General features: G+C 49.3%; 1 protein-coding gene across 1 annotated transcript; it reads right to left on the bottom strand.

Moving 5' to 3' along the window:
* Nucleotides 1-223: 223 nt before the first annotated feature.
* Nucleotides 224-14242, bottom strand: ARSA (arylsulfatase A). Its single transcript, XM_079992751.1, has 8 exons — nt 13360-14242; nt 12155-12395; nt 9850-10068; nt 7907-8076; nt 4928-5052; nt 3501-3628; nt 2193-2295; nt 224-2086 (listed from the first exon to the last, which is right to left on the bottom strand). The coding sequence occupies exons 1-8, from the start codon at nt 13584-13586 to the stop codon at nt 1773-1775; spliced, it is 1527 nt and encodes a 508-aa protein (XP_079848877.1). The 5' UTR covers nt 13587-14242; the 3' UTR covers nt 224-1772.
* Nucleotides 14243-14544: the final 302 nt, after the last annotated feature.

Below are 14544 nucleotides of genomic sequence, written 5' to 3'. Positions count from 1 at the left end.
ATCGTTCAGCCCAGACACCGAGGTCCAGGTCTGAGGGTCTTCTGGTGGTTCCCTCCCTACGAGAAGCGAGGTTACAGGGAACCAGGCAGAGGGCCTTCTCGGTAGTGGCGCCCGAATGGAAACCAGAGTTGGAGGTCATACACTTTTTATTACTGGGGAATGATCAGGAGCTCACCAAATTAGCAGCTAAATATCTTTATTTGGTTTTTTGTCGCAGAAACACGTTGCAGACGTCTGATCTCCCTGGAGACCTAGAGATGTAACGTTAGACTTTTCACCTCTTTTCATTTGACAAATGTTCTGTGACATTGGGGAGGTGGTCATTCTGTATTGATTTACTATGGATGTTTGTATGTGATGCCAATAAAAGGTTTGATGATGATGATGATGATTACTCTGAGCATTTGGGCCAAAGAGCCTGCTTGGAGCTGCTCAGCTGCTGCCCCCAATCCAAAAACTGAGATGATCCATTTTGATGCCTGGTTCCTCTTCACTCCCCACCCCTGGTGAGGACCAGACCTTGTACATAGCTGGTTTCCCATGAGGTGAGGGCACATGGTGCCACCAGTTTGCTGATGCTGAACCTGTAAAGGTCAATGCATGGATGGTTGACCACTTAGGAACCCCACGGGTTCCACGGAGGAAGAAAGGCAGGATGTTAACAAAGGAATATCTGGGCTTCTCAATTCATCCCAGGCTTCTCAAGTTCTTTATTATTGCATACATCAACCGTGTAAACAGCTTGGCTTCTTTTTGGGATGCGCTGTGGTTCTAGCGCTGCCTTCTAGTTTTCTTAAGATATGAGCCACCCCCTTGAAGTGGAAGGGCCGTCCGATGGGCTGAGAAAGGGTGCGACAGAGGGCATAGGGAAGGTGTAGGGAGAAGATAGTCCAATGTATGCTTCCACAGTTAAGCCAACCCCCAACCAGGCTCTGCCTGAAGACTGGCGAATTCCAGTGAGCAGAGAGACATTTGTCACAGAGAACACAGAGCAAACCAGGCAACCTCTGGCTGGACGGAATTCATTCCTAAATGCAAGTCACCCAGAACACTTCCCTCGGGGGAGATGAGCGAGGCACGGTTGGAGGTTGATCCCACAAAGTCCTCCTCCAAGGAAAGAAGAAGAGGATCAGTCATCGCGAACACTCGAAGTGGCAAGGTTTTACAGAGTATGTTGGCATGGGCAGAGGCAAAGCTGCTTGCTGCAACCACCTCTAAGACCATGTCTTGCTTTCGAACTGTTGGACCAGCCTCTCTGAGGATCCAGGGACATTTAAAGCAGGGGCAGGGGTAGGCAACCTAAGGCCCGTGGGCCGGATCCGGCCCAATCGCCTTCTCAATCCGGCCCGCTGACAGTCTGGGAATCAGCATGTTTTTACATGAGTAGAATGTGTCCTTTTATTTAAAATGCATCTCTGGGTTATTTGTGGGACATAGGAATTTGTTCATATTTTTTTCCAAAATATAGTCCGGCTCCCCACAAGGTCTGAGGGATGCTGACCCCTGTTTTAAAGGCACTAAGGTCCTGAGTGCAAATCCTGCATCTCTAGGCAGGGCTGTGGACTTCCGTTCCTTGAAACCCCAGGAAGCTGCTGCCAGTCAGTTTAGACAATACAGACCTAGTTGGGCCAAATGGTCTGACTCAGTATGGTTTCCTATGTCCCTAACATGTGGATTTCCCTCAGTGAAAAGGGTGCTGAAAGCCCTCATTGGAGTTCGCAACTGTTCAGCTGTGCATGTACAGAGTACGGCAGGAGCTTATGCAAGGGAGGCTAAGAGGCTGACGCGCAGCTGCAGCACAAAGGCTTTGGGCTACACGAAGGAGAACAGCAGGGCTCCAGCGCAGGGTCGCTGCCCCTCGCCAGCTGACTCTCCCCAAACTCCATCTGTTTATCGAAAAGCGCCTTCTGCAGAGAGAGCTCCTTGAGGGCAGACAGGACGTCGGGTCCCACAGGGCCGCCTCGAAGGAGGTTGTAATTCTCCGCAGGATCTGACTCCAGGTCAAAGAGCAGCGGGGGCTCATGGCCCGTTAGGGGGGTCGTCCCATGGCAGTCCTGGTCGGGGGTCGTGTCGCTATGGAAGGCTCCTGCAATGACACAAAAAGGAGACATGCCGCACCATTGCCGTCCCAGGTCAGGAAGGGGTTCAGGTGACCATAGGGAGAGCAAGGCAGGATGAAGCCCTGGGCTTACCTTGTGTGAAGAAGTGGGCTTTGTATTTTCCATAGCGGACTGCGAAGACGCCGAGCAAGTGGCTGGGGGCTGGGGGGTAATAAAACATGGTCTGGCGGGGACTCTGAAAGAGGAGCCAGAATGATATGCCTTGTGATATTTGGTTGAAAGGCAGCATATAAATTTAAGGAACAACAATGTGGGGAGGGTAATATGCAAAGCATGAGATTTTCCACTTCATTGGCTGCCAACAGAGAAAACGTTGAGCGGGACGCCATCAGCAAGAGGTCTGCTTTGTGGGGTGTAATCCACTGGTGCAGTCAAATGCAACATTCCTTCTTTCCCTAGAATGGGCACAAGCAGGGGGACATCCAGTCAGTGCAACTTCCTGTTCCACTGGTCTGGTGCATCCTCCCCCTGCATGTGACCAGGGAGATGGGCGTGGATCTGGCTGACTCCATAAAAGAGACGAGTCACGCAGCCATCTCTCTTTCTTGATTCCATACTGCCCTCCTGCTGCCATTTTTGTTCTCTTGATGCTGTTCTCTTAATGCATTTTGCTGTCTGCTGGCTCTCAGCTAGCAGCACATGGGCTTTGATCCTTACAAAGGATGTAAGCCACACTTTTCTCTGTATTTGTAACTGCTAGCTAAAGCCTGCCTTCGGGGATCATACCGTGAACTGAATGTGAGTAAACTTCTTGTTACTTTTAAGGAGAGACTCTTATGTCCTTATTCTTTTAAGAAGGATAAAAGGGGACACCAGGAATAATCCACTCTGCTTAATTAAAGAGATTCAAACTAATCTGCAAACTAGCTTTCTGCTCTGTTACATGACTCGAGAGTGAGTGAAGGAAGGATAATATTTAATCAATATATCCTCTCCTACTATCCTTAACATTCCCACATGCTTAGCCTAACCTTACCTGGAAGCACAGAAGTATTTGCTCCAGCAGCAGCAGCTGGACATATCAAGGGCCCCATGACCTTCAGTAGCTTAGGGCCTCATCAAACCTAAATCCAGCACAATTCTCAAACTAGGTAGCACAGCTGCTCTCCAGCGTCACCAAGCTCCCCCCAAGCACCACTGCCCCAGAGATTCGCTCGGCGCCTTGCGGTCCCTCAAATGGTGTCGGAGGGAACGTGGTGGAACTGCTGCAATCCCGGAAGACCGTCTGCAGTGGCACCAAGGAAACAGGATGGAGTGCAGAGGGGTCAACGGACCACCCCGCTTCCCTGCCCCTACCTGCTCCTCCACCCAGCAGCCCATTTCAATTCACACTGACTGTGGGAGCCGCTGCTGAGAAGGAGAAACCAACCGAAAGCTCACCTTCCCACTTCCAAAGAGGATGGGGCTGAGGTTGTAGCCGTCCAGTGTGACATTGGGGAGAGGAACCCCAGCCAAGGCCGCCACGGTAGGCAGGATGTCTAGGGTGCTGGCCAGCTCATGGGTCACACCTGAATGCAGAAACAGACAGGAAAAGAAGGGGCAGCGAAAGACAATGGGGGTATGGTACTTTAAATTTTGACGTTGACTTGTTTTAGCCCACCCGGGGAGGGTATACCCCCTAGAAATCCATTAAAAATAGTATTAATTATAACACCCCCATGTAACCAACAGGCAAGCAATACACCCAGTTTCACCGCCAGCCAAAGCAACCCCTGTCCTTCCTGCCAGATTGTAAGCATGGCCTGCAAGGTCCAGGATGGGGAGACAGTCCTTAAATTATTATTTTTTAAAGAAACCACAAAGTGCCAAGCCCAGATTGGGAAGACATGTGCTGTGGCATCCTCTGAACACAAGGCAGGAAGGGGTAGCCAGGGCAGATGCAAGCAGTGGTGTAGCAAGGTTAGGTGGTACCCAGTGTGGAAAATTTCTTGTCACCCCCTCCCCCCTTGAAATCTAGTTGGACTCCCAAGAGACTGAGATCTACTCACAGTATAAAAAGACTGGCTGTGATCTACCCACTGTCATTGCCAGGAGTTGTTGAGGTTTTTTTAGGGGTAAAAGTAAAGGGCCCCCTGACTGTTAGGTTCAGTCATGGCCGACTCTGTGGTTGCGGCGCTCATCTCCAAGGGAGCCGGCGTACAGCTTCCGGGTCATGAGGCCAGCATGACTAAGCCGCTTCTGGCAAACCAGAGCAGCGCATGGAAACACCATTTAGCTTCCCGCCAGAGCGGGACCTATTTATCTACTTGCACTTTGACATGCTTTCGAACTGCTAGGTTGCCAGGAGCAGGGACCGAGCAACGAGAGCTCACCCCATCGCTGGGATTCGAACCACTGACCTTCTGATTGGCAAGCCCTATGCTCTGTGGTTTAACCCACAGTGCCACCCGCGTCCCTTTTTTTTAGGGGAGGTTGGCCAAAGTTCTTGAGCTTCTTTTGGGGTTACAGGCTTTGGGTCCTGAGTTGAGGGAGGTTCTGCTTCTTTCCTTCCCTCCATCCCCTGCTTGTTCGCTTGCTTGCCTCCTTCCCGTCCTCTCCCTGCCTGCCTCCTAAAGCAGCTAGGGAGTGCGGGGCTGTCAAAACGAAGGGGGAAAGTGGAGAAGGCTGCTGGCAAAGCGGTGCAGATCCACCCCTTCCCCCAACAGATCGCGGTAGGTGGGAATCGCAGGCAGGCGGTGTGCAGAATGTCACCTCCCTCAATAATGACACCTGGGACAGTCCGCCCCCACCTTGCTCCACCCCTGGATGCAGGACTGCACCTGCTCTAGCAGTTTCTGCAACCCTGAGGCTGCAAGGGCCGGACATACCTGGGGCAATGCGGCCTGGCCAGTAGGCCACAGCAGGCTCCCTCACTCCACCCTCATACGTTGTGCCTTTGCCACACTTGAGGTGGCCAGAGCTCCCTCCTCGGGACATGCGCATAGTTTCAGGGCTGCAAGCGAGAGGGAATGAACACTAGGATGCAATATTCCCTCATTTAAGCAACCTTAAATCAATAACTTCCCAGAATGTATAACTTGCCGCTGAAATGGAATACTGAGGATGAAACGGTTAAATCCGCTATGATAAAATGGGCACAAGATATTGGTCATAACATTATGTTCGCTGACTGGGAACGGTTGTGGACCACCGGTTTGAAATTTACGGCATGTAGTGCCATAAGAGAGAATATTATGAAAATGATTTACAGGTGGTACATGACCCCAGTCAAGCTAGCAAAAATCTATCATCTGCCTGATAACAAATGTTGGAAATGTAAAGAAACGGAAGGAACTTTCTTTCACCTTTGGTGGGCCTGCCCGAGGATTAAGGCTTTCTGGGAAATGATATATAATGAACTGAAAAAAGTATTTAAATATACTTTTCTAAAGAAACCAGAGGCCTTTCTTCTGGGTATGGTTGGCCGATTGGTGTCAAAGAAGGATAGAACTTTTTTTATGTATGCTACAGCAGCAGCAAGAATACTCATCGCAAAACACTGGAAGACACAAGATCTACCCACCTTGGAAGAGTGGCAGATACAAGTAATAGACTATATGGAACTAGCAGAAATGACCGGCAGAATCCGAGATCAAGGAGAAGAGTTGGTGGAAGAAGATTGGAAGAAGTTTAAAGTTTATCTACAAAATTATTGTAAAATCTATGAGTGCTAAGGGCAGTGTAAATGAAATGATGGGGTTCTAGCGATTAAGATAAGTAAGAGTACAAAGGGAAAGATAAAGGATGAAAATGAATATGAATGAGCTTGCTGAAAAAAACTTTTAAAGTGAAATACAAGAAGGGAAGGTGGGAGGAGGTAAGGAAAATAAGGTTTTGAAGACTATTAAAATGAACCAGAGTTTTCTTTTTAATTTTTTATTACTAGGTTGAATCTTTTTTTATGTCTTCTTTTTTTTCTCTTTATGATTTTTGATGTTGTTTGTATTTTTGATGTTTGTTGTTTGTTGTTTTTTTACCTTTAGTAAAACTTAATAAATATCATTAAAAAAAAAAAATCAATAACTTCCCTTCTCTTCTTTCCATGGTTCATTTTACATACCTTAAAGGTAAAGGGACCCCTGACCATTAGATCCAGTCGTGGTCAACTCTGAGGTTGTAGCGCTCATCTCGCTTTACTGGCTGAGGGAGCTGCCGTTTGTCTGCAGACAGCTTCCAGGTCATGTGACCAGCATGACTAAGCCACTTCTGGCGAACCAGCGCAGCACACGGAAACACCATCTACCTTCCCGCTGGAGCGGTACCTATTTATCTACTTGCATTTTGACGTGCTTTCGAACTGCTAGGTTGGCAGGAGCAGGGACTAAGCAACGGGAACTCATCCCATCGCAGGGATTCAAACTGCCGAACTTCTGATCAGCAAGTCCTAGGCTCTGTGGTTTAACCCACAACGCCACCCACATCCTTTTACATACCTTAGGTAAAGGTAAAGGTACCCCTGTCCGTATGGGCCAGTTGTGTCCGACTCTAGGGTTGTGCGCCCATCTCACTTAAGAGGCCGGGGGCCAGCGCTGTCCGGAGACACTTCCAGGTCATGTGGCCAGCGTGACAAACCTGCTCTGGCGAGCCGGCACCAGCGCAGCACACGGAAACGCCGTTTACCTTCCCTCTATTTATTCCCTATTTATTTATTCCCTATTTATTTATTCCCTATTTATCTACTTGCACTTTGACGTGCTTTCGAACTGCTAGGTTGGCAGGAGCTGGGACCGAAAGACGGGAGCTCACCCTGCCGCGGGGATTTGAACCGCTGACCATGCGATCGGCAAGCCCTAGGCGCTGAGGTTTTACCCACAGCGCCACCCGCGTCACTTTTACATACCTTACATCCTTGCATATTTTACATGAACTAAACCATTCAGTAATCAAATGCTACATCCATCAAATCTTATTTGCACTGTCAAATTTATCTTAATGCTACCAGCGTTTTCAAATGAACACAATTTTCACCCATATATTCAGTAAACATTTTCCAGTCTTCTTTAAACGTGCATTTTTCTTGTTTTCTTATTCCATATGTTAGATATATTCCATCAGTTTAAGTTAACATTCTTCTTTGGTTGGGACCTCGCTCCTTTTCCATTAAAACATCCCCTTTCTAACAAACGTGGTGCAGATCACTTGCGTCTTACGCAGCGATTAATTTCCCTGGGCTGTGTGTATAAAGCCAAAATCGCGTATGGTCAAAACAATGCCTTGGAAGTGCCCCTGTGCGATCATCTTTACCTTCCAGAGCCGGCATGCCAAAAGGGTCTTAACCCCTCACCACAAATGGGAAAGAGAGCTTTCAAACACTGAGTTTACTTACTGGTCTCTGGGAGGCTTTTGTGAGATCTTGCATGGCCATCGCAAGATCTCATGAGAGCCTTCCAGAGCCCAGTAAGGAAGTCTGAGAGTTTAAATGCTCCTTCCACACTGGGGAAGCCCTGCGCAAAAAGAGCTTTTAAGCTCTCTGCCTTCCATGTGTTTAATTTGTGCAATGTCAACCGCATACAGTTGAACTTGCATGTGTTCAATGCACATAAGTTGCCTGGAACTCAAAGCTTCCCAAATTCTGCAGCCATATCTTATGGCCAGATGGAGCAATCTGCCTTCAAGGAGCTGAGGAGCTCGGCCGTAGTCAAAAAGTATATATGGCAGCAGAACTAGTCTGCAATGTCAGCAATTCACTGTCCGTCCTAATCAAATCCGCCACAGTCTTTGCCAATCTTTCCTGCTTCCCGAGCAAAAAAACACACGTTGAGACCCAGTTCTGGGTTAGATATCTTGGAGGTGAGAAGCAGCCTCACCCGTTGTCGGCGGTGAAGAACACCAGGGAGTTTTCAGCTATCCCGCCATCCTGCAGAACTTGCAAAATGTGCCCCACAGATCCATCAAACTCAAGGAGGGCGTCTCCGAAAGGGCCCCTGGGCGAGCGGCCTGCGTATTCTTGGCTCCCAAACTGGGGGTAATGCGTGTGCTGTGGATGAGCAGAGAACAAGGCACTTGTCAATGTTCCTAACTTCAGCAGAATAGTTTCACCAGGAAACCTCGGAAGAGCCTTGCTGGTTCCAGTGACCAAGGTGGCCCAGCAAGACACCTCTGGGGAGCTTGCAAGGATAATGCGGGAGGGAATACCTCTCTCCCCCTTTAGACATTCTGGCTCATTACTGTTGATAGAGCAGATGCTATGAAATTAAAACTATGTGTACCGCCATGCTCCACCCCCACCCCCAGCTTAATTTGTCCAAAAGTTGATCTCTACCATTCCCATTTTCCTGGCTGGGGCTTCTCTGTGGTGGCTCCCTTGTTATATACAGTGGTACCTCAAGTTACAAATGCCTCAGGTTACAAATGCTTCAGGTTACAAACTCTGCTAACCTGGAAGAGGTACCTCGAGTTGAGAACTTTGCCCCAGGATGAGAACGGAAATCGTGTGCCGGTGGTGCAACGGCAGCAAGAGGCCCCATTAGCGAAAGCACACCTCTGGCTAAGAACAGTTTTAGGTTAAGAACGGACCTCCGGAACGAATTACCGGTAAGTTCGTAACTAGAGGTACCACACTGTACAGTGGTGCCCCGCAAGACGAATGCCTCGTAAGATGGAAAACTCGCTAGACGAAAGAGTTTTCCGTTTTGGAGGTGCTTCGCAAAACGAAATTCCTATGGGCTTGCTTCGCAAGACGAAAATGTCTTGCGAGTTCCTGCGGGGTTTTTTTCCTCCCCCCCCCCCTTTTTCTAAGCCGTTAAAGCTGCTTATCTGCTTATATGCTAAGCCGATAAGCCGCTAAAAGCCGCTAAAAGCCGCTAATAGCGCTAATCCGCTAAGCCGTCAATGGGATTGCTTCAGACTATTCTTTTAAAGCACACAACCCTTTTTCAAAAGCCGCTCAAGACAAGAGACTTGCAGCAGTTCTGCTCTGTGTGAAGAAACAGCTGCTGTAGTTATCTCCTGCTTGGACTACTGCAATGCGCTCTATGTGGGGCTACCTTTGAAGGTGACCCGGAAACTACAACTAATCCAGAATGCAGCAGCCATACTGGTGACTGGGAGTGGCTGCTGAGACCTTATAACACCGGTCCTGAAGGACCTACATTGGCCCCCTGTACGTTCCTGAGCACAATTCAAAGTTCTGGTGCTTTAAAGCCCTAAATGGCCTCGGTCCAGTATACCTGAAGGAGTGTCTCCACCCCCATCATTCAGCCCGGACACTGAGGTCCAGCGCCGAGGGCCTTCTGGAGGTTCCCTCCCTGTGAGAAATGAGGTTACAGGGAACCAGGCAGAGGGCCTTCTTGGTGGTGGCACCCACCCTGGGGAACACCCTCCCATCAGATGTCAAGGAAATAAACAACTATCTGACTTTTAGAAGACATCTGAAGGCAGCCCTGTTTAGGGAAGCTTTTAATGTTTGAAGTTTTATTGTGCTTTTAATATTCTGTTGGGTGCCGCCCAGAGTGGCTGGAGAAACCCAGACAGATGGGCAGGGTATAAATAATAAATCATTATTAATAATAATATTGGCTTCAGAGGGGAGCGGGGTGCATCAAAATCCCCATCAACAAGAGAGGTGGAAGACCATGCGGCCGCTCATTCTTGCCTGTGTGGCATACAAGCGCATCTCACACAGCCACAGGCAGCGCTGGAGCTCTGCTGGACTCCAGAGAACAGTCTCCAGCCCACCCAAAGGACAGGAATAAAACTTAACTGCCTGGGTTCTTTGCCCCAAGCCTGCACAAAGAGCTCTGGAACTTACATGGGAGGCATAATATAGCAGGAAGGGCTGGCTGCGCCGTGCGCAAGCAACAATGAAGTCTCGGGCAAAGCCGTTGTAGAGAGGCTGCAAGTGTGGGAAGGACACAGGTTGCTGTATGATGCTCTGGTTCCAGAACAGGGGGACGGGAACCACTCCCTGGTCGCAGGTCCCAAAGCAGGGCGTGTCCGGGGGGAAGCAGGTAAGGTTCTGGCAGGGGCCCTGCAGCAGGACAAGAAAGGAGAAAGGCGGTGTTATCACAGGAGAGAGGAGCAGCCAGAGCATGCCAGAGGCACAGAATGCACACAAAACCACAGGCGCTCATTGCCTTAGAAGCCCATTTAAGGGCTTCCACTCATTGTTCTAGCTCCACCAGCACTACTCCCATATGGGCGATGATGAAGTTTAACCTTAATCTCTCTCTCTCTCTCTCTCTCTCTCACACACACACACACACACACACGGCCGGATTTAGGTTTGATGAGGCCATAAGCTACTGAAGGTAATGGGGCCCTTGATATGTCCAGCTGTCCTTTGTCAACAACAAATGGTCACTGTTTTGTGTGTTGAATGTATGCTATATCGTAATTGATGGACCTCATAGGTATCTCAAGACATTTGCACATGTTGGCATGCAACTAGTCCATGCAGAATGTAGGCACCCTATATACAGAAATATACCTGAAGGAGCGTCTCCACCCCCATCGTTCAGCCCAGACACTGAGATCCAGTGCTAAGGGCCTTCTGGCGGATTCCTCATTGCAAGAAGTGAGGTTACAGGGAACCAGGCAGAGGGCCTTCTTGGTGGTGGCGCCCGCCCTGTGGAACACCCTCCCATCAGATGTCAAGGATATAAGCAGCTATCCTATTTTTAAAACACATCTGAAGGCAGCCCTGTTTAGGGACGTTTTTAATATTTAATGCTGTATTGTTTTTAACACTCGATTGGGAGCCGCCCAGAGTGGCTGGGGAAACTCAGCCAGATGGGCGGGGTATAAATAAATTATTATAATATTATTATTATAGAAAGGAACAAATTAGTGATATTTTAGGGAGCAGGCTAGCAGGCCGGGCCCATGACTTACATCATAGGAGCCTACACAACACAAAACACTGTTGCTGTATGTAGGTTTTATTTTATTGGTTATTTATCTTATATTTTTGAAATGTACATCCAGGTTTTTTTCCTTTAATTTTTTTTTGGGGGGGGGGCAAGAGAGTGTGCCTCTAAGCTAGAGCTTGTTTAGCTTATACGTAAATCTGGCACTGCTCTCTCTCACACACACAATTCATCAACATTTCACAGCGAAGAACTTAACAAGAGCCTTGCCAGAGCAGGCTCATCAAACGCCCATCCAGACCAGCAGCCCATTCCCAAGAGGGGCAACTACACAGATGCTCCCAGGAAACCCCCAAATTCCAGGCCCAAAGGCAACAGCCTTCTCCTGCTGCCGCTTCCCAGTAAATAGGGCTCAGGGCCATATTCTGAAATGTAATGTTTAAAGTTCATTGCATTGTTAATTTAATGCTTAACGATCCCTGCATTGCAGGGGGTTGGCCTAGATAACACTCTGCGTCCCTTCCAACTCTACAGTTCTGTGATTCGTTTGTGAGAGGCATTTTCCAAAGAATTAAGTGATATTGTATTGCCAATATAATATCAATGTAAAGGTAAAAGGTAAAGGGACCCCTGACCATTAGGTCCAGTCATGGCTGACTCTGGGGTTGCAGTGCTCATCTCGCTTTCCTGGCCAAGGGTACAGCTTCCAGGTCATGTGGCCAGCATGACTAAGCCGCTTCTGGTGAACCAGAGCAGCGCACGGAAACGCCGTTTGCCTTCCCGCTGGAGCGGTACCTATTTATCTACTTGCACTTTGACGTGCTTTCGAACTGGTAGGTTGGCAGGAGCATGGACCGAGAAACGGGAGCTCACCCCGTCGCGGGGATTCGAACCGCTGACTTTCTGATCGGCAAGTCCTAGGCTCTGTGGTTTAACCCACAGCACCACCCATGTCCCAAGGTAGTCAGGCTCAAATCCGAACCTGCTGAATTCAGTGCTTTTCTTTTTTTATGTAAAAAAAACGAACAAACCACCAAATTCACAGTGAATGCTGTAACTGTGGGGGAAAACCTCGCATTTCCCCAAGCAGATCTGAGTTAGACCCTCTCATTAAAACTGCTTCACCTGCAGCCCAAAGCTGTACAAGCGTCTCCTAGCCCAGCTCTCTTCCTTTCCTGCAGCGACTCCAAGCCTCACACCTTCTGAGCCTGCGCTGCTCCCTGCTTTGCCCACCCGGCCGCATCTCACCTGGTCATGCGAGTAGGGCACCCCCAGGAAGTGGTCGAACCCTTGGTGTATGGGCAGGAACGTCCCATTCAGTCCGAGGCCCAGGTGCCACTTGCCTACCATGGCGGTGGCATAGCCTCGCCCCTTCAGCAGCTCCGCCAGAGTCACCTCGGCCAAGGGGAGGCCTCCTCGGGAGCCAGGGTAGAACACGCCGGGGTAAATGCCGGAGCGGGTCTGGTAGCGACCTGTCAGCAGGGCTGCCCTGGAGGGGTGAGAGCAGGTAGGAAAGACACCAGACTTCTGGGCCAACAGCCAGGCAGTCACATAGCTCCAGCCAAACCCCACCCACTCCAAAAGGAACATGCAGTCACCTGCCCACTCAAGGAGAGGTGCCCCAGGCAGCGCCAGATTTAGGGCAATGTGGACAGTTCCTTTCCCCCCCCCCCACTGGGCGCTGAGCAGAGTGGGTGCAGAATAATGCTGTATTAACCTGAATATAAGCCTCACTTCCCCCTCACCAAATTCCGACCATGAAAAGTTAAACTGCAGCTTAAATTTGCGACCTTACAAAAATGGGTTTTTATATCGCTGCTGAAACAGATGTACAGTAAAAGGGAACAAAACATGTTTTCTTGCCAATTTGCAAGCTTCAGACTGTTGCCATTTACAAGTGTGCCTGTGGAATTGTGGCGATTGAATAGTGATTTATGATTTTAGCGGTTGTATGGAAACTTTTGCGGGCTTGCAAGATCAAAGGCTTCAATTGGCTCAGAGTTACAATTCTACCAAACGCAGGAATTTTCAGCCTGTAACCCAATTTTAAGGGAGCAGATTATATTCCAGTATTGTCTTTCCTCCCCCCCCCAAATTTTTTTAAAGGTGTGGCTTATTTGCGGGCCAATATGGTAATAATAATACCCAATAATAATGACTCAAGGTTGGAAGGGGTGCCCAATTTTGTCCTTGCTCAGGGTGCCATATTACCAAAGTCCACTCCTGCCCAAGGACTAAGGGAAGGGAGCGATAGAACATGCAAGAACCAGTCATCGTGTGTGTACTGGTGTCCAGAACATTTTACGGTTAGCATAGTCTGTATAACTGCATATCTGGGGCTTGGGGAGGAGGGACTGAGTCCGGGAAAGATGACTGTCCCCTTTGGTTTGACTTATGTCACATTAACTAACTCCCAACAATTGATCAAGAAAGGGAGATGGGGATTGGCGTACCGGGAGGGGCTGCAGACGGGGCTGCTGCTATAGAAGTCGGTGAACCGTAGGCCGGCGGCCGCCATCTTGTCCAGGTTGGGTGTCGAGGAGGTGGGATGCCCATAGCTGCCCAGATCTCCAAAGCCCAGGTCATCGGCGAAAATGAGGACAATGTTGGGGGGCTGGCTGGCTGAACTCAGCGGAGCCAGGGCCACCAGGCACAGAAGCACAAGTCCCAGAGAAGGCATGGCTAATGAAGGCGTATCCCCAAAGATGCTACCCAGGTACTTAATGCCAAGGTTGGTGCCAGGAAGCCTGTTGGTCTACAGTCAGAAGAAGCTTTGCTGGAGTGACTACAGAGACAGGGCAGGAACCAAATATTCTAGCCTCTCCGGCTCAAAACAACCATTGCCTCTTCTCAGCTACCTGCACCCCGACTCTAGAATAGCAAGATCACAGCACTAGGAGGTTGTCACGGATAATCCTCCTCTTTGAGGCAGATGGCAGGTGCTCTGTAGAAGACAAGTCTGCACGGAGAAGCGACAGCTCGGCAGGGATGGAGATATTGAAGAGTGCATCACTAAAAACATGAAGACCAAAGAAAGAAGACTCTCTTAAAACAAAAGAAGAACGCTGCTGCAGCAAGCCAAATGAGGCCCATCTAATCCAGGATCCTGTTCTCACAGGGCCAACCAGATGATCCAGTGGGAAGTCCCAAGCAGCATCCAAGCACAACAGCTCCTCTCCCCAGTTGGGAATCCCAGGAACTGGTGTCCTGATTCTGAAGAGCACAGCCAGTGCGGCTAACTAGCGCTTATCCACCATGAATCTGCCAAACCCTCTTTTCAAGCCATTTAAGGTGGTAGCCAACACTGTTTAAGGATACAGTGGTGCCTCGCAAGATGAAAAGAATCCGTTCCGCGAGTCTCTTCGTCTAGCGGTTTTTTCGTCTTGCGAAGCAAGCCCATTGACGGCTTAGTGGATTAGCGCTATTAGCGGTTTAGCGGCTTTTAGCGGCTTATCGGCTTATCGGATAAGCGGATTAGCGGCTTAGAAAAAGGGGGGGGAGGGGAAAAAACCCGCAGGAACTCGCAAGACATTTTCGCCTTGCAAAGCAAGCCCATAGGAAATTCGTTTTGCGAAGCACCTCCAAAACGGAAAACTCTTTCGTCTAGCGAGTTTTCCGTCTTGCGAGGCATTCGTCTT

The sequence above is a fragment of the Podarcis cretensis genome (assembly GCF_951804945.1).
Source record: "Podarcis cretensis genome assembly, chromosome: 10".
Taxonomy (NCBI): Eukaryota; Metazoa; Chordata; class Lepidosauria; order Squamata; family Lacertidae; genus Podarcis; species Podarcis cretensis.
The sequence above is the reverse complement of the archived record's forward strand: the minus strand, read 5'-3'. Positions and strand labels throughout refer to the sequence as shown.

Bases quoted from the DNA above. Each gene is read 5' to 3' on its own strand.
- ARSA (XM_079992751.1), bottom strand. From the start codon at position 13,586: ATGCCTTCTCTGGGACTTGTGCTTCTGTGCCTGGTGGCCCTGGCTCCG. The intron at 8,077-9,849 runs GTAAGTTCCAGA...GCTCATCCACAG, and splicing joins TGCTATATTATGCCTCCCAT to CACACGCATTACCCCCAGTT. The intron at 2,296-3,500 runs GTGAGCTTTCGG...CTCCTCTTTCAG, and splicing joins TCCTCTTTGGAAGTGGGAAG to AGTCCCCGCCAGACCATGTT.